The 25000-nt window shown below is 45.0% G+C and overlaps 1 protein-coding gene across 1 annotated transcript in view; it reads right to left on the reverse strand.

Moving 5' to 3' along the window:
* The window catches only part of pard3bb (par-3 family cell polarity regulator beta b), a 185719-nt gene that overhangs the window by 96016 nt on the left and 64703 nt on the right, over positions 1-25000 (reverse strand). The window contains exons 9-15 of the mRNA XM_056580571.1: positions 22675-22927; positions 20573-20681; positions 19264-19403; positions 18512-18640; positions 5896-6087; positions 5535-5690; positions 2005-2128 (exon numbers count right to left, since the gene is read on the reverse strand). Coding sequence (XP_056436546.1) covers positions 2005-2128; positions 5535-5690; positions 5896-6087; positions 18512-18640; positions 19264-19403; positions 20573-20681; positions 22675-22927 — 1103 coding nt within the window. The remainder of the gene's footprint in view (positions 1-2004; positions 2129-5534; positions 5691-5895; positions 6088-18511; positions 18641-19263; positions 19404-20572; positions 20682-22674; positions 22928-25000) is intronic.

Consider the following 25000-nt stretch of genomic DNA (forward strand, 5'->3'; position numbering starts at 1 on the left):
CCCTCAACCAATCATTCAACTAATGCCTTCTCTTTCTAAATCGTATTAGACTGGTTTCATAGTTTTCCTTTTGCTATGACATAGTGCTGTTTTGAATCTAAACTAATTCATCAGGGAGTCGGTCGGATGATAAGCATCGGAAAGGGGAACCGGCTCATGTACACACCCAAAAACACACACGCTCACTCTTTATGCAAGCAGAGGTGAATTTGAACAGCTCTGTGTATTCGAGGTCAGGGTGTTTACCAGACTCGGTGAGATCACACACACACACACACACACACACACACACACACACACACACACACACACACACACACACACACACACACACACACACACACACACACACACACAAACACACACACACACACACACAATACGGTTACCGAAATACTCGTAAACCAAACAACAACTGTATTAATAGATCCCATTATACAACACACACAACCAGACGTAAGGCCTAGATAGCAATACACACACACACACACACACACACACACACACACACACACACACACACACACACACACACACACACACACACACACACGCACACACACACACACACACACACACACACACACACACACACAGTAAGCAACCTTGAACCCATGAATAAACAAGACAGTATATCAGCAGGGATAGGAAGAGTTGCAGATAAACAGAGAGAGAGCGAGAGAGAGAGAGAAAGGAGGGAGGTACAATGGAATACATGAACGAACTGAACCGAAATAGCTCCAAACTCAGCAAAAACGAACACTGCTACCTTGAAGGAAAGAAAGAAAGAGCCAAAGAGAGGATGAAAGCAAGGATGAAAGCAAGTAGAAAAGATGAAAGAACAAAATAAAGAAAGGAAGAAAAAGTGATTGCGAGTCAGAAATATATGTATAAATGAGAGGAGGAAATGGCAACGGCAGCGGTCTCATTAATATGGAGCATTATGAAACAAAGTATGTCTTCTGTCTGCGTATTGTTCGTGTTCTCAGCTCGTTTCATCTCCACAACATTACGCTAATTGTTCCACATTAGGAAACCTGTTCCCTGCTTAACTTAACTCTGCTCTCCTTTGATGCCTCCCAGTAGGTAATATATGTTTTATAGAATATGTGATGCACGCTGAAATTCCCCTTTCTACATCTACATGCTCCATTTCATCTCAATGGAAATGGAGCCGGTTCACGGTATATAATTTACAGGATATGGCCGCTACAGGGGTGGAGGGGGTAATCTATAGCCTTGTTCTTCAACCCATGGTCATCTTACCACTGGTGCAGTACCCTGTTACACCAGGGCACTGCACGGGGCCTGTGGGATTTAATTCTCAAATTAGACCAATTGACCATAATAGAAAAAAATAAAAAGTAATAAGATAATTTAATATAAATATATTATAAAATATTGATATTGTTCAGTAGAAGTTAGAGTGAGAGTGTAATGGCTAATTAATATAAAAAAATAGGGTGGCTTTGTGCATCATTGGTGTTCCAGTTTAATTTTCCCCATTGATCCCCATTGTGTTTCTTTGTGTATTCAATATAAACCGGGATGTTTTATATAGAAAGGCAGCGTGCCTCGCTGGCTCACACCAGCCACTGCATGGGCTCTATCTTTTTTTTAGGGTTTGCATATGAGGTGGATCACAAAAGGTCTTAATGACAATTGAGTGGTAAACCTCAAAAGTCAAAGGTTGGGAACCACTGATCTATAGAATAGATCAAAAGACCAACTGCCCATATCCAGTGTGAACTAGATCCCCCCAGGTCATCTCCTTCTCTTACTCCTCTATCAGGCAGGTCTGGTGGAGCTGAACCCCGATTATATCGAGGAGTTTTATTATTGTGTTGTGCGTTGATGTGATTAAATCCTGGCCAATAGCAGGCAGCTAAATCGAACAGAGCGATGGCTTTTTTAACAGCATTGCTTCATCAACGGTTGGGGACATTTTACGGTAAATAACACATCAACAACCAATTTCTGCATGATTGCTAATTATTAGCTCACCGTCAGAGGAGTAGAGGCTGTTGTTGATCATGTGCGCGTGGGCAGTGCCATTGGTCTGGTTGGCCAATCCGGGAAGTCCGTGGGTGCTGTCAAACGAGCGGTTGGATGAAATGCCGTGCTGATCCTGATAGAGAAGAAACAGAAACAACACTGCTATTAGGGAACATGATGATGGATACGTCGGTATGGAGACTGGGATTGTGAAAGCCATGGTTGTGTTATCAACTGCTTCAATACCTTTCTTGAGCCCATTTATCCATCAATCCATCCATCAATCCTAACCCACCTGCACCCATCTATCTATTCATCCTATCGTTTACATGATTCTTCCTCTCCATTTAGTTCAGTACACGCAGGCAGGCAGGCAGGCAGGCAGGCAGACAGACAGACAGACAGACAGACAGACAGACAGACAGACAGACAGACAGACAGACAGACAGACAGACAGACAGACAGACAGACAGACAGACAGACAGACAGACAGACAGACAGACAGACAGACAGACAGACAGACAGACAGACAGACAGACAGACAGACAGACAGACGGACAGGAAGAGATTTAGGAGGTGGAGGGATTTGGGTCTGTCAAATCTAGTTTCCTCTCGTCTCTACGGACATGTCTACTATTTTCCCTCCCTCCCCCTCTCTCTCTCTGTGTCTCCCCCCCAGCCAAACCCTGTGTGACCAGAGCCTGGCCCTGTTTCCCTCTCTCCATTCATACACGCTGCTGTCAGACAGGCTGCCCGAGCAAAGAGAGACACGGAGAGGGAACGAGAGAGAGAGTGGGCGAGAGAGCGAGAGAGGAGACGGACAGAGGGAGATTTAAAGGACAAAGGGTGATGAAGGACTGAGGTGAAGGATTCACGGGGGACTTGAGATTCTCACGACCTGCGAGGTTGTCAATGTCCTCAACTAAACACACACGCACCCCTGTGGGGGTTTAGTCTGTGGTGCACGCGAGGGTGTGTGTGAGTGTGTGAGCGGGTGAGTGATTTATCTGAGAGCTTATCTCGCGACTAAAACAGGCTTCTGAGCAGAAAAGAGCCACAAAAGACCAGCGTTGAGGACTCCCGAGGAGCAGGACCAGGATTCGGGAGAAGGAGCAGACTGGAGGAGTAAGGAGTAGAGACCAGAGGAGCATTGGGTGCGTGTGCGTTCGGGCCTGCGTGTGTGTTGGCGTGAATGTTTGCGTGTGTCTGTATGTGTGAGAGATGGGATGGAGGCTCACAGGCCGAATGAAAAGAGAACAGAGGAGAAGGGGGAGAAGGAGCAGACGGGAGGGAAGACAAAAGCGAGGCTTTTCCCGCCGATAAGAGCACCCGGTCGCCCAGCCAATAGAAGGCTTTTAGGGCGACCTGTCTCTTATCCTTCCTGCCTTTCATCCTCGCTGAGCATCAGGAAGAGGAGGAGAGATGAATGGGGGGGGGGGGGGGGGGTTGGTGCTCTACCCTGCTCAGCCTCCTCATGGCCCCCCACTCCACCTGCCTACACCCGGGCTGCTCTAGGCTGCCCTACTGTGCCCTGTCTGCTGGGTGGTCGGTTCCCCGTAGCAGATCCACACACGCATACCTACAGATCAACCCTACATTAAAGTCTGGCGCACAGGGCTCCGACCCCTCCCCTCTCTCGCCATCTCTCTCTATGTACCTCCCTCCATCCCTCACTCTCCATTTCCATCCCTCTCTTAACTCTCCGACACTCTGAGACGGACGCCCCCGTTGGTGAGCCAGCCTGCCCCCCTCTCTCTCTCTCTCTCTCTCTCTCTCTCTCTCTCTCTCTCTCTCTCTCTCTCTCTCTCTCTCTCTCTCTCTCTCTCTCTCTCTCCCCCTCTCCCTCTCACTCTCCCTCTCTCTCTCTCTCTCTCTCTCTCCCTCTCTCTATTTGCAGGTGTGCTCGCATGGCATTAAGTGCACATCTCCATCCCAACTGGAGTAGGAGTCCACTCCAGCACCACTAACAGGAGATGAGAGAGAACCGTGTTCACACCTGAGCCATTCAAATGAAAAGGTGTGTATGTGTGTGTGCCCGCATGATCCTATGCGCCAGTGTGTGTGTGTGTGTGTGTGTGTGTGTGTGTGTGTGTGTGTGTGTGTGTGTGTGTGTGTGTGTATGTTTGTGGGTGCGTGCGTGTGTGTATTTGTCAGTGCATGCTAGGCTTTGTAGAAATGCTGAAAAAAGAACAGTCTGGGCTCCATTGTGAGCAAGATTGTGTATCACTGCCTTTGAAAGAGAGCCACCAGCTCAGTCAAGGACACACACACACACACACACACACACACACACACACACACACACACACACACACACACACACACACACACACACACACACACACTTGAATGGCTGAATTGTTAATGTTCTTTCTGCGCGGTCAGAGAGAGCAGACAGAGAAATGTATTTTGCAGTAGGTTTGGGTTAGGCTGTTATGATGTAGGTTAGGTTATGAGTTCATTGTTTATACTGTCTGTATATGATATCATGATTCAAAGTAGGTAAGGTAATGCTGTCATTATATACATTATATGTATAGATACAGGTTATGATGTCATTATGATCAGTAGCTTAGGTTATGACGTCATCATGTATAATAGGTGATGTTATGATGTCATGGACAGTAGGTTAGGTTGTGATGTCATGATGTATAGAATGTAATGATATAAGGTCCTGAACAGTAGATTAGGTTGTGATGTCATGATGGACAGTAGGTTACGTTCTGATGTCATGAACAGTAGGTTAGGCTGTGATGTCATGATGGACAGTAGGTTATATTATGATGTCATAAACAGTATGTTAGGTTATGATCTGATTAAGTACCATAGGTTAGGATTTATGCTATGAATGTGTTTGGTAGGTTATGACGTCATGTAGAGTAGGTCAGCTTATGGGAAGAGAAGGTTAAGATGTTGTGAATGCGGCATAGGTTAGGTTATAATGTTATGAATGTACCGGCAAGGTTACGATGTCAACATGTACAGTAGGTCAGATTATGATTTCAGGAACAGAAGGTTAAGTTATGTTGTGATGATGAAAAGTAGGTACGGTTATGATGTCATGAACATTAGGTTTGGTTATGACGTCATTATGTATTGTAGCTTAGTTTATGATGTCATGAACAATAGGCTAGGTTATGATGTCATTATGTAATGCAGGGGTTAAGATGTTATGAATGTGTCAAAAGCGAGGGCCATGTCTCTGTGTGATAACAAGCTAATGTGACTCAGATGTCTAGATATCTATTTTCGTCTACCGAGTGCAAATAATAGAATCTGTGTGTGTGTTTGTCCAAGCTCTACTCAGTAACAGATGGCAATTTCTATGTATTTCTCTATTTATTGTTTTAACTTCATCCATCTGTGTCAGACTAACCCTCAAGTGGTCTAGTGTTGGTCCAATGTGCCAGTCTTTCTCCACACAAACACATTTCATGAATACACATCGAACGATTTACATGCGTCTGGAGTGTGTGTGTGTGTGTGTGTGTGTGTGTGTGTGTGTGTGTGTGTGTGTGTGTGTGTGTGTGTGTGTGTACCTGTACTCTCAGCACCACCAGTTGTATTGTCCCTCTCAGGTTGCCCTCCTGGGACATGGAGCGCCGCAGCGTCTCCATGGCAACGTGGTTGGACCGCCCCAGCAGCGACGCCCCGTTCACCCCCACCAGCTGGTCGTTGACACGCAGACGCCCGTCCTGACGCACGCAGACACACAAACACATACTTGGTACAACTCTACAACAGTGACGTGCGCTATTATACGATGAGTAGTCACCTTGTAGTGGATGATATCTAAATATACTATAGTATAACCAGGAGTATACTATGAGTAGTCTCCTTGTAGTGGATGATATTATACATCTCATATATCATAACCAGGAGTACACTATGAGTAGTCACCTTGTAGGCGGCCCCTCCATGTATGATGGACTTGATGAAGATGCCCAGGTCGGCCCCCGTGTGTCGGGACTTGTTGCCCTTTAGGCTGACCCCCAGGCCCGCCGATCCGCTCTCGTTCAGGGCCACCTCCAGCATCAGCTCCTCCTTGCCGTCCTCCGGGAGCTGGGGGGGGGTCCGCAAGGGCTCCTCCTTCTGGGGGGGGAGAGAGAGAGCGTAGAGGGAGACATGTTTTCATATTTTATAGGATCTTTTGACGAAAAAATACATTTGTAATATTCTAACAAATTATTATTAGTACTTTTACTTCTCACTTCTAGAGGGAGGGGGGTGAACAGAGATGGACGGCGAGAAAGAAGGGGTGGGAGAGGAGGAGAGAATAAATGAGAGAAAGGGAGAGAGGGTTGGAGAGAGAGCTTGTAAGAGGATGAGTCACAGGAGGGAGGAGAGAGGGAAATAGAGGTTGTGGGAGCATAGGGGAAGCGGAGAGAAAGGTGGAGCAGAGATGGGGATGGAGAAAGCGAGAGAAAGAGAGGGGGGGATAGAGAGAGGGGGTGGAAGCGAGTGAGAGAAAAATAAGGAGGAAGAGGAGGGAGAGACTGGGTGAGAGAGGGGGGGAGAGAGCGAGAGAGAGAGCGCGGGGGGAGGGAACCCACAGTTCAGTTCATTTGTTCCTCCAGCAGAGTGGAAAAGGGCCTCTCTGAAAGCTCTCATCCGCTTGACATTAAGCGTCTCAACCTTTTAATCCTGAGTTAAATCTCACCTGAATCCTCCACTTGGGCCCAGTTCCACTGACATTAAACAATGGCCACGGCCTCTCTCATCGTGCCTCTCTTCCCAAGAAATGCCTAAAGTTGAACCTCTAGTCAACACTAATTTACAGATTAATCAAAGAGAAGCCCCAATATGTTTTAAGAAACGAATTTGAAAGAAGGACAGAGAGGAAATGGGAGTGAGAGATGGTGGAGGATGAGGGGAAGAGAGAGAGAATCCCGAAAATAATATCAAAACTAAAATTGAACAGACACAGTTATAAAGCGTGTCAAGGCAAAGATACAGATGAAGGCGGCATGCTGAATGGTAAGAACATAAATGGACGTGTGTGTGTGAATGTGTTTTAGTGTGTGTTTGTGTGTGCTTGCAAGGAAGCGGGTGACCAGCCCATCACCTCGGTTGTCAGGACAACAGAAAGCATAGTCGACAACCCCGGACACAGGCAGAGATGGAACCGTGTGAGAGGTGTCGAAATGGTCCCTCAGATGAACTGTGCGTGTGTGTGTGTGTGTGTGTGTGTGTGTGTGTGTGTGATTGTGTGTGTGTGTGTGTGTGTGTGTGTGTGTGTGTGTGTGTGTGTGTGTGTGTGTGTGTGTGTGTGTGTGTGTCTGTGTGTGTGTGTGTGTGTGTGTGTGTGTGCGTGCGAAGAGGGAGCAGACCAACCATATAGTGTAATACCTGTAGTATAGGATGAGCATAACTATAGAGAGGTAGAATTTTGGAGCGAGAGCACAAGCGAGAGGGAATGAGAGAGACTTTTGTGTCTGTTCCGTCAGTATGTTATTGGTAAGAGATTTAGGTCCAGGTATAGTAGAAATGTCTGGCTCAGTATAGCCAAATAGACAAAATGTATATATGTCTGTCTGCTTGGCGTGTGTGTGTGTGCATGATCCCTAATTTCCCATCTGGGATTAATAAAGTATTTCTTATCTTGTTTGTGTGTCTATGCGTGTGCATGCGTGCATGTGTATGAGTGTGTGTGTATGTGGGGGTGTGTGTGCATGTGTGTATGTATCTTTGATCATGTGTTTGTATGTCGTTGTGTGTCGCTGTTAGTGTTTGTGTGTGTGTCTGTGCATGTGCATGTGTGTGTCAGTGTTTGTGTGCGTCGGTTAGTGTGTGTGTGCGTTTGTGTGTGCGATTGCGTGTGTACGTGTGTATGTGTGTGTGCATGTGTCAGCAGTGTGGGGTTTATCCTGTGTCGGTGGCGGGAATGGAAGCTTTAAACACCGCTAAGCCGTCTCAAAGTCCACTACTCGGCAGAAAAGTACAGCTCTGCGACCTTGGAGAACACACCCATATACACACATAGACGCAAACACACTTAGACAAACACACACAGTCCCACCACTGCACTGTCAACACAACAACCTAGGATAGTCAGGACGTAGGAGTAAGAGATGGAGGAGGAAAGAGGAGAGAGGAAAAATAAGAAAATATTCAATAAGATTCAAATATATTAGATGTTAGAATACGGTTAAGTATATTTATGTTGCAAGTTCCAGTCAGTTTTTGGTTCCATGATTGCGTTATCTGTATTCCTATGGATTTGCATCACCAGCAATATATAGAGATGGAGTGATTGAGAGAGCGAGATAAAGTGGGAGGGAAATGGAGCAAGAGAGAGAGAGAGAGAGAGAGATGGATAGATAAAAGAGAGATGCTATGATAATAATTGAGATGAGGATTGTAAAAGGTAGAGACAGATAGAGAGATGGAGTGAAAGAGAGAGAAAGAAAGATCTGATAGAGAGATGGAGCGACTGAGTGCAAAAGAGAGAGAAAGAGAAAGATGACGTGATAGAGATGTAGCGACTGGGTAAAAGCAAGAGAAGATAAAGAGAGAGATACCGTGATAGAGAGATGAGAGATCGAGAGAGGTAGAGAAAGCTGGAGATGGGAGTGAGTCAGACAGAAAGGCAGACAGTGAAAGTGCTGCACCACAGTGGTCTTTAGTGTATTGTAATTGCCAGAGACGTGACGGTGTGTCTCTTCAGAGTTGGCGTCTAGGGAATCTTAAAGACACGATTCTGGGGAATACGGACATGACCTCCGTGTAGCAGGCCCCTTTCTGGGGGCTGCAGATGGCTTAGAGGTGGGCTTTATGGACTGGTAGACGCTGGATGGTGGTTTAATGGTTCCTAAGGCGTCGATAGTCACTCTTTAGTTGTGGAACCTCTGGGGACCACCAGAACACTGCACCTATGTCTGCAGTCTTTGAGGACAGGGATCCACTCATTGTGTGATTTAAAATAGAAAAAGACAAATAAAGAATGTTTCTGTAAGTATTTATCTACGTATATCGTTCCTCCATACAGTACACCCCTATTAGGTCTTCGAACATAGAAAACTATGTGTACTGTTCAGTACAGAGTTTCCTTTCAGTAGAACGTAGAATCATCCATCTGTGATAAATCCATAAATGTAAAATCCAACATGTGATTGAATTGTTTTGGAAGGATTGCTTTCGCAATCCTTCCCATGCCAATAAAGCCCTTTGAATTGAAAAGAATATATACATAAAAATGGAATCCATACATTCTAAATGCACTTTTAAAGTGGAAATAATAAAGCAATGAGAACTGTGACCATTTTTTGGTTCCTTTTTAATTTTTGAAAATACATGGATTTTCATTAAACCTGAAATTCAAGTAGTTTCACTGGAAAATGACAGGTTGATAACGACTTTCGCAACTAGGGCGTGGCCATGTTTTAAAAATGCAGGCGCTACGTCATCAGAATGGTTAGCGCTTTCAAATAAACATGTCAAATCTTGGAAGAAGAACAGGGGGGTCATTTTGTATTGCCCCTGGCTGTTCAAATAAATATTATCGGGTAAAAGACAGCGATAAAATAGTTCATTTCCATGTCATTCCTGTCAAGAAGCCTAAACTGCTCCGAAGATGGTTAGCTGCATTGAAACGCCTCAGCCCCCGAATGGGATCAGGGCAGAGAGTATGTAGCGACCACTTTATAGAGGCTGATTACATTGAAGAGGGAGCTTTTGCCGTCCCACCAATCGCCTGAAGCCAGATGCTGTGCCAACATTTTTAAATTTTAGTGGCTATAGTGCTGGAGACAGGGACAGACCTGTCAAATCGGACCCGGGCGCTGCTCTTATGCGCAGAGAAAGAGCGCAGAAGCGCGCTTGCCAGGCAGAGGAATGAGAGGTAAACTTAGCTTCTAGTACTAGAGAAACAGCGAAATGAGTACACTCACTGTTTGAAGATTGTCTTGTTTGCAGACTAGCTCGCTCCATGCTCTTGATAATTTCTAATCCATCGCCAAAATAATCCATTGATTTCGGGAATAATCCATTTGCAAACACCGTCGGTTGCACTATTTTCGCATATTCATGTGCACACCCAAATGGCACGACAATTACATGTATCATGAAATGAACGAACTGTAAGGCAGCGTGGTATCCCAGCTGCTGCACCCGTGTACTACTTTTCATAGCTGTAAACAACATCCTGTGGACGGGCAGAGCCGGGAGATGTCAGTCATTATCTCCTCCATATATATAAATAAATATGTATATATATACATATACCGTATATATATATAATGTGCAATATATATCCATTTTGTTGATGCAATAAGCTGCCAGTGAGGCTATGAGCCGCTATGTAAACAACATAGAATGTTACCAACCATTCTCGTGACGTCATCGTATTTTGAAAACAGAGATGGAAGCGCACAGCCTGAAAACATTATAATTTATGCAACTTGTTTGTGCTTTATTCTGAATAGCGGGTCATATTTCTGACTTTATTTGTATTTATGGTATATTGAAATATTAAACTAGTGCTATAGACATGTTTTATTTGATTGCTTCCTTTCCACTTTAAACAAAAAAGTAAAACATAACACTGACGTGTCCTCCACAGTAAGCATGGTAAGAGTTCATCTATATCTGAATAGGAGACGTCACACTGACGTCTCAGCCCTTATAAGCGTATTACGGGTTAACATATGTATGTATACGAGCAGGCTCCTTGACCTCTGGACCTCGCGGCTTCATTAATTCCTGTGAGGAGGTTTCAGCGTCTGCGTCAGCAGCCAACAGACAGAACAGGAGGAGCTGCAGGGGCCGTCGCCGCGGCCTCTCTGTTGATTAACGTGTAAATGTTATCTCTGCATAATCAGCCTTCTGCCAGCGCACGTCTCTCCAAGCCCGGGACAGCCCTGTCTGTCTCCCCGTATCTGTAAAGGTCACGACCTCCGCCAACCCACTACACGATGGCTGCGTCGCTGCCGCCTGCTGCTGCTGCTATGCCATCACGGGATGACTAGGTGTGTGTGTGTGTGTGTGTGTGTGTGTGTGACTCGCTCCAGCTGGGAAGGGCTTTAAGACACAGCAGCAACTACAGAGATGATAAACCCTCAGTAAACAAAGAGACACTGAGAGAGAGAGGTGTAGAGCGAGAGGGAGAGAAAGAGAGGTGTAGAGCGAGAGGAGAGACAGAAAGACAGAGTGAGAGACAGAGGGAGAGAGATAAGGGGGGAGAGAGACGCAGAAAGATGTAGGAGAGAGACGCAGAAAGATGTAGGAAGAGTGAGAGAGAAACAGAGACAGAGCAATGGAGGAAAAGATAGAGAGAGCAAGAGAGAGAAGAGAGAGAGATGGGATCCAGCTCCTGCAAGAAATCCAAACTGCCTAACAGATGGGGGATCCTATGGAGTGACTGCAGTGACATTGGTGATGGTATGATATGCGCGCACACACACACACACACACACACACACACACACACACACACACACACACACACACACACACACACACACACACACACACACACACACACACACACACATTCATGTATTTTCTTTTTGACGTGTTAGTATCTTCTCTGTATGATCTTCAACATAAGGGTCTATGCCATTTAGTGTAAATGTTATCGTTCCTAAAATAATACCATCAATTACAAAAACACGCATAAAATACGTGTTTCTGCCAGTCTCAGCTGACGGCAGAAACCGTCCGCAGAAATGTTGGCTCCGTCGCCCCTTCCCCAACACATAATGTTCATTTGGATGTCGGTGAATGCAAACCACCCTGGTATTAACAGCCTGTTGCATGGAGGTAAATGAACAAGACACTCGCTAATTGTAATTCATTGTGTCCACGGTACAGCAATTTCACAAGAACATGGTTTATCACATTGTTTCCACACTTCCCAGCTCCCGCCACTGTGCTAAGCGTAGGTGGGACATGTGTGCGTGTGTGTGTGTGTGTGTGTGTGTGTGTGTGTGTGTGTGTGTGTGTGTGTGTGTGTGTGTGTGTGTGTGTGTGTGTGTGTTGAATGTAGGGAACTAGCAAAGATCACCATTTGTTTTTAAACTGTAATTGTGTTTTAAGTCCCTAGCCAACACAGCAGGTGGAAACTTGTTGTTGTTAGGAAAGAAATAAGTGAGAAAAATGCCTTTAGCTGGGTTCAGGTCTGTCCGTGTGTTTGTGTCCGTGTGTTTGTGTGTTTCTATATATATGTGTGTGTGCGTGCGTGTACATGTGTGTTGTGTGTGTGTGTGTGTGTGTGTGTGTGTGTGTGTGCGCGTGTGTGCGATCTTGCGTGCGTGCGTGTGTGTAGAAGTAAATGTGTATTTTGTTTATGTTTGCTAGCTAGCACAAAACTTATTTGTTCCAATCTCAACACTGAACATAACTTGTGTTTATTGTGTTTATTGTGTGTGTGTGTGTGTGTGTGTGTGTGTGTGTGTGTGTGTGTGTGTGTGTGTGTGTGTGTGTGTGTGTGTGTGTGTGTGTGTGTGTATGTGTGTGTGTGTGTGTGTGTGTGTGTGTAGCGGGGTAAAGAAAAAGAGACATTAAGCAGACAGCAGCAGATGGTGAACTCGGATGAGGGACGAGAAGAGGAGACATAGAGGAGGAGAGACACCCTCCTCCCATCGTTTCATCACTGCTGCCTCTCAGTAAGGGGGGAGAGAGAGAGAGAGAGAGAGAGAGAGAGATTAGTCGCCTAACTTCCACTTACTAATAGTTTTAAAAAATCCTGTAATATTTCCTCTCTTGAAATGGCGGCAGTTAAACTGTTAAAACCCTTTAAATGGTCCCCCCCAAAAATGTTAAAGGTGATTTATAGTCATGCAGAGAATTATGGCGGGTAATCTTTTTAATCCAGTCCGCCAACTCAAAAGGTTTCATATTTTATGTTCTAAATTGACCAATTTAATAAAAAAAAAAATCCTGGTATTACTCTAAATTACTCAAGGTTTTAGATCTTTAAATGTTAAATGTCAACAAAAGGGAGACATCGTTTACCAAAACTTCACAGAGTACAAAGGGGCACCCTGTTGCTTGGCAACTAAAATTGTCCAATTCTCCTTTTCTCGGGGTAACAGCAGTAGCACCACAACACAAGGGACATGAATAACAACTGGTTGTTATTCATTACTCCCATTGGTTACTATAATGTGGTCACTAACACACATGCATACTCTATTCCCCAGAATCACAGTATGCATTATTGTTGATTTAACCTCCAATTGCCCAGGCTGAGAATTATTTCCCCTTATTCTATTACTTCATTTAAGAATGCTTGATTCTGATTGGCTGGGAGGAGGGCCTAAACCCGGCAGGTTGCCCGCTGTCTTGTCGTTCTACTTGCTGCTGACTGAGTGAGCACAGCGTCATCAAATAGTAGATCAATATGCCGCTTGTATTTCAGCCTTCAAAACGAGAGCTGGTAAATTGTGAAAAATGCATTAAACTGTAATCGGAAAACGCGGTTATATGCTAGTATAGACCATATGATATCTGTGGTATACAGGCTGGGATGAATTTCAAGTTATAATATGTACATTTAATGTTGAAAGAATAGACCATCGCGATTCCCATTGAAACGAATGGCGCAGTGATTATTCTTCAAAACGAGAGCTGGTAAATTGTGAAGAATGAATTAAACTGTAATCAGACAACGCGGTTATATGTTAAAGACCCTAGAGTATCTGTGGTATAAAGGCTGGGACGAATTTCAAATTATAAATATGTACACTTTATGTTGAAAGTAAAGACCATTGCGATTCCCATTGAAACGAATGGCGCGGTGATTATTCTTCAAAACGAGAGCTGGTAAATTGTGAAAAATGGATTCAACTTAATCAGACAACGTGGTTATATGCTATATCCCTAGAGTATCTGTGGTTTAAAGGCTGGGACGAATTCTGAATTATAAATACGTACAATCCATAACTTTAGCTCTCTGGCTTATAGCTCTGCGGACTAGAATACCTCCCGTTGCCAAGTCGTAGCTAAGGTCCGTCCTATTTACTGGAGGAGTGAACAACGTTTCCGTTGCATAAGAGCCTTACGTTACCAGGGAAACTAAATTATGGCATGTGAAAAACGTATTTTTTGGATTGTAAAACGCATGAAAATATAAATGAATGATCCTAATTTATTTTCTTTGGCAAGTGACCATGGTATAAGCGGGATAATGCCCTCGAGGTGTCCAAAACATGTTTGATTGATTGTAATTAAAGGGGACTACTTTTTCAGGGAGATTAACTTTAACAGAGTATACATTTAATATATTTAGTATTTGAATTGTTTTATTCCTGGCTCGTGGAAGGTTACCACCACCCTCGACTTCCTCTCGGGCGGTAAGCTATCCACGAGCTGGGCATATCAAACTGTTTATTGCCCTGCCTCTCTGTGATTATCCCTTACATATTCTAGGATGTATGGTCAGGAAATATAAGATTTATACCTTTAATTAAACAATATTTTTACTCTAACTGTAGTCATAGTTAAACAATACTTTATACCTCAACTATAGACAACAATAAACACTTCCTGTGTATGATTAGATGCCCCAACATCTAGAGCCTGCAGACATCCATGAAGATGGCACTTAGACAAGCCTATTTGTGCTTAATGACACGTCTCTAAAATGAGCTGTAAATCTCTCTGGATCAAACCTTCTTCCAGTAAACAGCAAACCAACAAGGTACTGAACGACCGGTCAACGGTCCATGTGTATAGGATGGTGTTTAGCTCTTCCCAGCCGAAAGAGACTGTCTCTTTCGGCTGGGAAGTATCCATCTCTGGCCCCCTGCCCTCCAGCAGGACAGACGGGATGATCTGGTTATACGACCACTGTGGAGCCCCGGGAGCAGTAGGAAGCAATGAGAGGACTGCAAGGAGCTAATGTTGATGGGTTCATCTTTAGATTGGCCTGTCCCACGGCTAATATAGACGGCAGGGCTAAACTGTGGAGGGGAAGCAGGGTCACCAGGGAATAATTAAACCTGTCAGATCCTATTTCATACATATGACAATATTCCTCATTATAGTTACGGTCAGTGCACGTGTTCGCATTTGTTTTCCTTAATAACATGAGTGAATACGGTGCGGATATAAAAAGAAGGGGTACGTTTCTAATAATTTGTTGTTATTAACCATATTGAACCAAGGCTCGGAAACAACCCGCAATGACGTGACTTTTTCCACCTGAAACTATTCTGGTCTGCGTATTGCCACTGTCTTAAAGTGAACTTTAAACAGGGATAAAACGACCCACACAATAAAAAGGACGGCTGTTGTGTAGGAAAACAGCAGAACAAAACGATGACGCTACAGCCAAGATTGTGGGGAAACTTCACATCACTGTCTGTGAGACAGTCCTGATCTCCCAAGCAGGGCTCCACCGGGAACGTCTGCCTTTGAAGTCGACTTAAAGCTCGGAGAATACTGAGGATGGGAAACACAATGCGTTCCCTTAATGATACACACACACACACTCACACAACACTGCTGACACACACATGCCCCTACAGACATAAACACAAATACCCACAAAATAAGTTTACAGACCTCAACACACTGTAAGGCTGGCAGGAAAACCTACACAGACGTGTACCCGCACACACGCTTGCACAAACACACAAACTCGCACACATCAACACACACACACACATGCTCACAAACGCACATGCCAGGGCACACACACACGCACAACACACTTAACTAACCCTAGTTAAATGTATCTAAATAAAGAGAAGGCCAGGTGAATCTCCTGGGAAATCTTCCACTGTACATATTACCATAACATATATTACTACAATACTGGACTAAAGGGATCTGCTGTTTCCAGTATAGTGACAACTTTAGAGAAATATACGAATAGGAACTCTGTGAACCGGAGACTGGGTCTAAACTTTAACAAAGTTACGAGTAATGTATTCCATTATTGAGCGTGTGAAGTTGCGCCACGACATTGATGGAAACGTGCTGATGTCATCAGCGTTTCGAGGTCAGATTACATTAATGCAGTATATCACACAAATTTACATCTCCTTCAAGAAGCTTTGATTAGCGGAGTATATCTGCATATAACAGTGTGGAGAACCAGAAGTAGTCAGGGGGTGGAATATAAGTATAATAAAAGTTGAACAAATGGTATATTCTCGGCTTCCTCTGTTCTACTTTCTGGGAGCGATATGCTAATTTCAGATTCGGAACAGTATTGACCAAAGAGCAGGTGGCCAAACTATTTATCTTGGTCCAGGTGTAAATATGCGTTCAGGGATAACGTCTGTATGTTATTTGACCTTTTCATCAGTGAATTTGCAATCTTAAATCGTTACGAAAAAATAAAGTAGGACACTATGCCACGATGGATTATCAACAATCACTTTTGTGTATAATACATTTCCAACTGTTTATTTAACAGTTAGAAATATTGTTAGGACTGTGTACATAATTTTGTCATCAATGTTTAGTGACCTGAAAACCAGTTTGTGTACATATAGTATAGCGGTTAAGGTTTTCAAAATGTTCAGGGTTTGATTCTCAATGTATGCGGTCTAACCTGTAGGCATCCTAGAGTGAGAGGCCCTGACACCTCCTGCCTGCTCCCTGAAGACATGTCCCTGCATTCACCGTCAGCGGCTCTGGATAACAACATCTGCCAAATGACTCAATCGTCATAAGTCATACTGATGTACTTGCACTTCAGCTACTACTACTAATGAGAAGAACCAGACTAGATCACAACGCCTCAGGGCTGGTTGGAGCCGTCAGGGCCCGGAGGAAGAGCAGACAGAAAACAGGAAGTAAGATAGGAAATGGAGGACACATGCTGAGGCAGTGGCCTTGGAATTCACTCAAATAAAATTCTTCGTGCGACCTTGAACACGGGGTCCAAAAAGGCTGTCAGACACAACACACACGCAGGTACAAAAAAAACTTGAGATCCTGTCCAGGGAAACACAGCTTCCTGTGGGGATGTCGGCTGTGTTTGTGTTCGTGTGTGTGGGTGTGTTTGTACGCCATGTGCGGGTGTGTGTGTGTGTGTGTGTGTGCATGTGCATGTGTTTATGTAGGAGTCTTTTTGGTGGCATTGCGCACAAATGGTTGGTTAAGAGCAGAAAGAGAGCAGAGAGAGAGCAGAGAGAGCAAGCTGATGACGGTCGCTGACAGACAGGAAGACAGACGGGGTCATTCGTGGTAGAGACAGGCAGACAGGCAGACAGACAGGGTCATTGAGGATAAAGACAGAGAGAAAGATAAGTATCCTGCAGGGTAAAGGACACGCAGACAGGGTCACTCAGGGGAAACCGTTGAGAAAACAGAAGGAGAACATGGAAAGGAGTAGGTAGTGAGTGATAAGGGAGGAAATGACAAGAGCAGATTCAGCAGGGAAAAATTACCAACGGGTCGTCCTTCAGTGCATTGCCTGTATTGACAATGTTGTCAATGCTACAGGAAGTGCCCAAATGTGCAAATGGCACCCAAATGTCAAGGGCATGAAAGTAAAAGCTTGTCCTCTGAATACCTTAGCACACTGACAACGGCATGCTTAAACAGAGACCATTGCTTGCCAAATGCTGACTCAGCCACAAACTGCAGGGGGCAGATCGAACGGCCCAGCAGGAGTCTGGTCAATAAGGCCAACTCTTTAAAGAGGGACAATCCATGAATGAAGATGGGGAGATAGAGAAAGTTTAATCCTGAAATGGGGTAAGTTAGATAGTTTAATATTGTAATGGGGTGAGAGAGACAGTTTATTGTGAAATGGGGTGAGGGAAACTGTTTATTAGTCAAACGGGGTGAGGGAAACTGTTTATTAGTCAAACGGGGTGAGTAATATCAGTTGAGATGTCGGGTGATAGTTGAATAGTGAAATTGGGCGAGAGAGTTTAATAATGGAATGGGGATTGTTTTAAAGCGATCGTATAGAGAAATTGTGAGGAAATAGATGGCTATGTATACTAAAGAGACAGCCGTGGTTAAGATCTGTGTGTGCGTTCAAGTGGGGCTTTACATGCATTAAGAGCTTATTAAAGAGAAGAAACAAAGACAGGAGAGCAGCAGAGCAGGTTAAAAAGAGTTTATTGATCCAAATATAGATTATCAGTTAGGAGAAAGGCAACGGGGATAGGAAAGCTTTTATAAGATACTGTCAAGTTCAGCACTCACACTGATTAATGGTCAGCAGTCCTTGGGATCAAAATGCCTTAAATACAATATAAATAGGTAAGAGAATGGCTAATCGTAATTTGGTCGCCATGACAAAGCTCTGAGTTGTATCTGCGCTCCAATTGGCAGCCAGGCCGTGCATCGCCAAGGCAAGACAGACATGTTTTCGTAATTTTTCCCTTTTTGTTGTAGTTTTGGTATACATGGTTTAGTATTGTTTTGTGTATGCGTGTGTGCGCTTCCGTTGCTGTGTGTGTGTGCGCGTTGCTGTGCGGATGTGTGCATGTGTTGTGGACACATTCATCGGTTTGTTCATGACCAGATCAAGTCAATTAAATAAACCCATTCGATTGGCTACAGGCCTGTCAGGCGTGGCAGATGGAGGGCAGCTATTGGGCCTCACCAGCTCCCGGGGGAGAAACATCTCGTCCTGTCGCAGGACCCCCAGACACACACATTCTCCCTGCCGTGTGCTGCGCAGCATGCACACCAACTCCTCCTGGCCCACCCCCGCGATGTCCACACCGTTCACCTGCACACACAGAGACAAGTACACAGACACAGGGACAAGCACAGGCACGCACACAGAAGCACACACATACAGACACACAACACACAATAACGGTAGAAAACAAAGAGGAGATCAGTGTCGCTGTCACTTCAGCACTGCGGACATTGCGAATCAAACCCAGTCTCTTTCGGCTGGGAAGAGCTAAACACCATCCGATACAAAGACAGACAGTTACACAAATCTCTAGTCAACATTAGTTACCTCTAGTATGCGTTTTAGAAGCATGTCGGTTAAGGTTGGTTACCTCTAGTATGGGTTTCAGAAGCATGTTGGTTAACTAGTTGCCTCTAGTATGCGTTTCAGAAGCATGTGGGTTAACCTTGGTTACCTCTAGTATGTGTTTAAGAAGCATGTTGGTTCACGTTAGTTACCTCTAGTCTGTGTTTAAGAAGAAGCATTAGTTAACTAGTTACCATGAGTATGTGTTTAAGAAGAAGCATTAGTTAACGTTAGTTACCTCTAGTATGTGTTTAAGAAGAAGCATAAGTTAACGTTAGTTACCTCTAGCAATGTTTAGGAAGCATGTTTGTTCACTAGTTACCTCAAGCATGTGTTTAATAAGCATGTTGGTTAAGGTTTGTCACCTCGAGTATGCGGTCGCCAGACTGCAGACGGCCATCTTTAACAGCGGCCCCCCGGGGCAGGATGTTCTTGACGAGGATGGGGCCAGGGCCATGCACCGAGGAGTCCCTGGTTACCACGGTGAAGCCCAGGCCCTCCACACCTGGACACACACAAATGTATACACACGTCACACACAGGCTTAGTTTTAGTTTTTTCTAATGACATAAATGCATGCGTGTGTGCATATATGTGTGTGTGTGTGTGTGTGTGTGTGTGTGTGTGTGTGTGTGTGTGTGTGTGTGTGTGTGTGTGTGTGTGTTCGTATGCATGCGTGTGTGTGTGTGTGTGTGCGTATGCGTGTGAGTACGTGTAGTAATTCACGAATGAACATTAGTCAACACAAATTCATGAACCATAGATAGCCTGAACTGATTAAATTCAAGTACCTGTGTAATATGGCTGTGTGTTAATAATGTGGGTGCGTGCGTGTGTCATATTTTTTAACACATTTGTGACATTTTGTCCTCTCCCCAGGTGTAGGATGGAAATGGGTTCAGGGGAGGGACAGAGCGAGAGGAAGTGAGAAATAGAGGAAAATTAACACGTTTAACCGAGAGGAAAGGAGAGGGGGGACACACACACACACACTGGGCAGTGTTTTATGATTCTCATTTAGCTGTGTCTCTCTAACAGCCGTGTCAGCACTATGAATTCATATCAGCAGAAACCAAGCGATCGATGAAGACTTAATAGAGCCTGAAGAGAAGAAAGAGGGAAATATGGAGGGAGAGGAGAAATCAGAGAGATGAGGTGAGAGAGATGAGAGGCAGGGGGAGAAGGAGTAAAGTGATGGAAAGAGGGAGGGGGAGAAAATGTTGGAGAGAGAGGGGAAGAGAGAGTGAGGGTGGGAGGGAGAGAGAGGGGAAGAGAGAGTGAGGGAGGGAGGGAGGGGGGAGAGGGAGAGAAAGGGTGGAAGGAAGGGAGGGAGGTGGAAGGAGAGAGAGGGGAGAGAGAGAGTGGGGGGAAGGAACGGAGAGGGAGGTAATAGCAGAGAGAGAGGGAGAGAGGGAGGGTCATGGCAGAGAGGTGGGGAGGGAGAGAGAGGGGGAGAGAGTGATGGATGTGAGAAAGGAGGGCGGAAAAATGAGAGTGAAAATGTGAATGAGGGAGAGAAAATTAGGGACAGAGACACACCATTTAAAACGCACAGCACACACACATTAAGTTTATAGTCATATATTATATAGATATTATATATTTATAAAAGTGATTTATGAGCGACAATGAATCAAACGCAAGAGAAGAGTATATAGACATATCCTATCGCACCTTTCTTTAAATCAATCCTCAGTCGTTTCCCTCCTTTCTTATTGGTCACCAGGTTGCCTAGGGCGGGGCTTTTCCTCAATAACGGGCTTTCGCACCGCCCCTTGGAAGTCTGCAAAGGGGAGAGAGAAGGGCAAAGGGACACCAGTCAAGGTGGGAGTTGGCCCCGTGGTTTGGTGTCGGTGGATTGGCATTCTGGGAGGCTTCGCCCATTTCCCTGAGGCTTTCGCCCAATAGAGAAATTGCTATGAATGGTTTGTCAGCAAATCAGTGCACAACAAGAGACATGGGAGCGACAAATGAGAAAATATTACTTCAATTACTTCAATCTTTCCCGATGGTCCGAATTAATGATATTAAAAACCTCTTTGGCTGTGATTCTTCACATTTACTACTAGCATTTACATTTAGGGCATTTAGTAGACGCTTCTGTCCAAAGCGACTTACATAAGTACATTTGTCAGAAGAAAGTGAAACAACAAAATATATCACTTACGCTACAATAAGAATATTCGCAGTGCCAAGCACTGACAATTGCTAGGGGAACCCATTCCCTGTTTACAACAAAGATAGCTTTGATAAGATGCTACACTAACCGGTACTATTTTTAAGTGCCAGTGCGTGCAACAAACAATAAGTGTGTACTTTAAGTGCCACCACAGAAAGACCCATGGTTACCAGTGACAGTGTTAGTTCCAACGTTTTATAAATGTGGCTTTGACTCCCTGAAGTACATGAACCACGACATGGAGAAAGGGATTGTTGCGCGCGAATGTCTCCCGCTTGAGCCCCGCTTCCTGCTGCCCGCTGCCGAGGGACCACTACCTTGGCGCTGCCTGCTGCAGGAGGCGGTGGTGCCTAAGCGCTGACCGCTGACCGCTGCCTTGGCAGCGAGGCTCTGGTGGGAGTCAACCGCGGGCAACAATACCTTTCTCCTCCATGTCGTGGTTCAGTCTACTTCAGATTGATGTGGACGTGGAAGAACCAGAGACGTCGATGCAGTCGTTTGAGATTCATAATATCGTCTGGAGGCTCACACAGCTTTGGCCATGATAATATATATCATACATATATATGTCTATGTATAATATGATATTATTTACATATAGAGCTCCAGGACTCCCGCTGGAGCACCCGGAGTGTTCTAGAATAGTGTCCTCCTCATTTGCATTAAAGCTACAGACACCGAAACGCCGCATTTGGGGAAAGCTCAATGTGCAACTGGCTTGTATGGCTGTAATTCTGCACCACGGCTGAATTTCGGGTACATCTTCAAATGCTGTGTTTGGGGCCCACTTATATCTATATTAAAGCATCCATAAAGTAGCATGCCATGGGACCTTTAAATGAAATCATAATTTAAGCAATTTTTTTTTTTTTATTAAAGTACTATACTATTCTGACGACTTGATTTCACATCTGGTCCTGGTATATTAATAAAGCAGTTAGGAACAATTCCTCAGATCATTTTACAACCCAAGCTAAAGTTATTTGTTTCCAAGCTAATATATTCTGTCATTGGAGCTTCATCAAGTTGTTCCATAGCAGTTGCTAAGAAACTGTCCATGCTATTCTTATCAGTTGCTAAAGCAGTGAGGATGCCTGGGCTTGTGCCCTCCGGCACATGTAGCCTGATACATTTAAAGGCGTACTTAAAGAAGGGGCCGACATGAGGAAATGTAACAAACACGATTCCATAACTAGACCTAACATGAGCCTCCGCACAAATGAGTGACTGGCAAAGTAAACAAATATCACTCTTCCTAGATGCAACAGCAACAAAGTTGTTCTCAGGTGTATTATAAGAAAGGGACAGCCTGTTCTTTACTGTGATAGAAAAGTACACGTTCAACTAGCAATCACGAGCGAGTGACAGATTGTTGAACACACTCACACTCAGGGTCTGATGAAAGGCAACCCGAGTGAAGAAGCTGTTAGTTGTTATCTACCACCATATAACTGGTAGAAACGTCCATAAGATGCAAGGTCTGCTTTTACATTATATTTAATTGAGTCTGAGCTCAAAACGTTTTCTATAAATTCTATAAATATTATTATTTTTATAAATAATCTCTCCCTGCCATAAGTTGTGAGCGGTAACTCACAGCGGGTTCAGGAGTGACAGCCTCCTCGGCCAATAGGTTGGCTGGATGGTCGGTGGGTTTAAAGGCGGGTTTGGTTTTGACGGGCGGCAGGGGCTCCTTGCTCCTGGCTGTGAAGGGGCTGCCCTCCGTGGCAGGCGGAACCCCGAACAGCTGACCAATCAGGTGCTTCTCGTAGCGCTCCCTATTGGAGGAGGGAACCACCTCCAGACGCACCAGTGGGGAGCGCATGGCCTTGCGGAACACCTCCTGGGCCCTGGGGAGAGGGAAGAGGAGGGGGAGGAGGAGGCGGAGGAGGAGGGAGGGCAGGAGGAAGAGGAGGAGGAGTGAAGAAGAGAGAAGGTGGAGGAGGACTTATAGATAAGGCGGAAAAGGAGGAGAAGGATGGAACGCATGAGGGGGAGGAGGAGAAGGAGTGGAGAGGAGATAGGACGAAGTTGGAGGAAGGGAGAAGGAGGAGTAGGAGGAGGAGAAGGAAGGATGGACAGGGAGGACAGAAGGGAGAGGGGGGGGGGGGGAACAGAAGGAGAACATGAGGTGGGAAGTTGAGGACAACAGAGGAAGAATGGGAGGAGGAGGTAGAGGGAGGAAGACGATGACAAGGAGATACAACACGTATTACAGTACAGAACAGAGGAGGCACGTCTTCCAGGTACTGGAGTCAAAGTATCAAACACCACTGTCCTAGTATGTGTTCAAAGGCACAGTGAACGGCCAGGCCGGGGTACAGCCTATCACGAGCGACACCTGTGAGAGTTCACGGACAGAAGGGAGGAGAGAGGGAGCAGATGATTGTGGAGATAATGTGGTTTTAATCAGGTTAGCCTAGCCCGATGCTAAGCCAGTTAGAGAGACACAGGTGTCAGGAGCCATCGGAACCCACCATCACTCACCCTAGACGACCAACAGAGAAAATCTGCTTTCTGCAAATTGGATTGGATTATGCCGTTATTGTTTCCCCCCTACAGTATTATTAGAGGCATTATGATTGCAATATTCCCGTAACCCGAGCCCCGCATTTAGAAGGCGGGGGGATATAAAAGGTCAATAAGCATTCATTGCCCTTCAAAGAGAGTTTAACTTATGCAGTTTCGCAGAGCGCTGTATGGAAGCCAGAGCTCCCGTCTCAACCTGGGTGAGGTAGGAAGTCTGCTACCCTGAAGGTAAAATCCATCACAAGTAAATTTCTTTAGTAATGTCACAAAAAAACTCAGCTGAATGCTGTATTGAGAATAAGTACCTGACAGTAGAGTCCAAATGTGTTATGAAAATGTTCTGCAAACTACTACTATACTGACTACTATTGCTGTTACTATTTCGAAGAAGCTTTACCCAAAGAGACTTTGATCGAATTCAGATACCGTTGCGATGGTTATGCATCTGGCTGTACGATGCCTACAGGTGGACAAGAAGACTGGGGGTCAAACCAAGATCCTTTCTTCCGGGATTGAACCACCTCAACCACGAGACTAGCATGGCCTGTATATTGTGTATTTGTCCATATGCTATGACCCCATAGGGGTCACAGCAACCAAAAAAGCTTGGTTCTTGGGGAATATATTTTTAATGTTAAAACAGCTCAGGTTACACACACAGCCTCGCTCCACAAGCGTTCTGAAGGGTTCTCTAAAGCGTGTTCGTCACGGCCCACGTGTTCTGTTATCGGCCCCTAAGATGCTGCGTATAAGAGCCCCTGCTAGATGAATAGATTTAAAATGTACACGCTTCCATATTTTAATGGCAGAACAGGAGGAGTGACCGCAGGGTTTCTTATTAAGCCCTGATAGAGCCGTGAGTATCTGCGTGCGCGCCGCCGTGTGTGAACATCCACAAACACCTGTGTTGTGAACGCTCAGCAGTGGGTCCGACCGATGCTAATCCATTTACCGCCACGCAGGAGCCTCAACACCAGCTCTGTTATAATTCTGTTAGCATGTTCACAGCTGGGCAGGGGCCCAATGTGGTGCTCTGCATTCAGGTTGTAACGTTGTGTAATCATTCCAACATCCTCTTGCAACCGGCTCGCCCAGCGTAATGCCATTTCCATTCACCTCCTTTTGTCATTTTAATGCGGCAATCGCTCTCACAGTTGTGCCTGCTGTCATTGTAATGCTCACCAACTGTTGCACATCTGTGTTGTGCTTCCGCTAGCATTGTGTTGTACTGCCGCTGGCATTGTGTTAGCATTGTTTTGTACTGCCGCTAGCATTGTCTTAGCATTGTGTTGTACTGCCACTAGCATTGTGGTAGCATTGTGTTGTACTGCCCCTAGCATTGTGTTAGCATTGATTCTACTGCCTTGTAAGAGTGTTGCGTAACTTTGATCTAA

The sequence above is a fragment of the Gadus chalcogrammus genome, chromosome 20 (genome assembly GCF_026213295.1).
Source record: "Gadus chalcogrammus isolate NIFS_2021 chromosome 20, NIFS_Gcha_1.0, whole genome shotgun sequence".
Lineage (NCBI taxonomy): Eukaryota > Metazoa > Chordata > Actinopteri > Gadiformes > Gadidae > Gadus > Gadus chalcogrammus.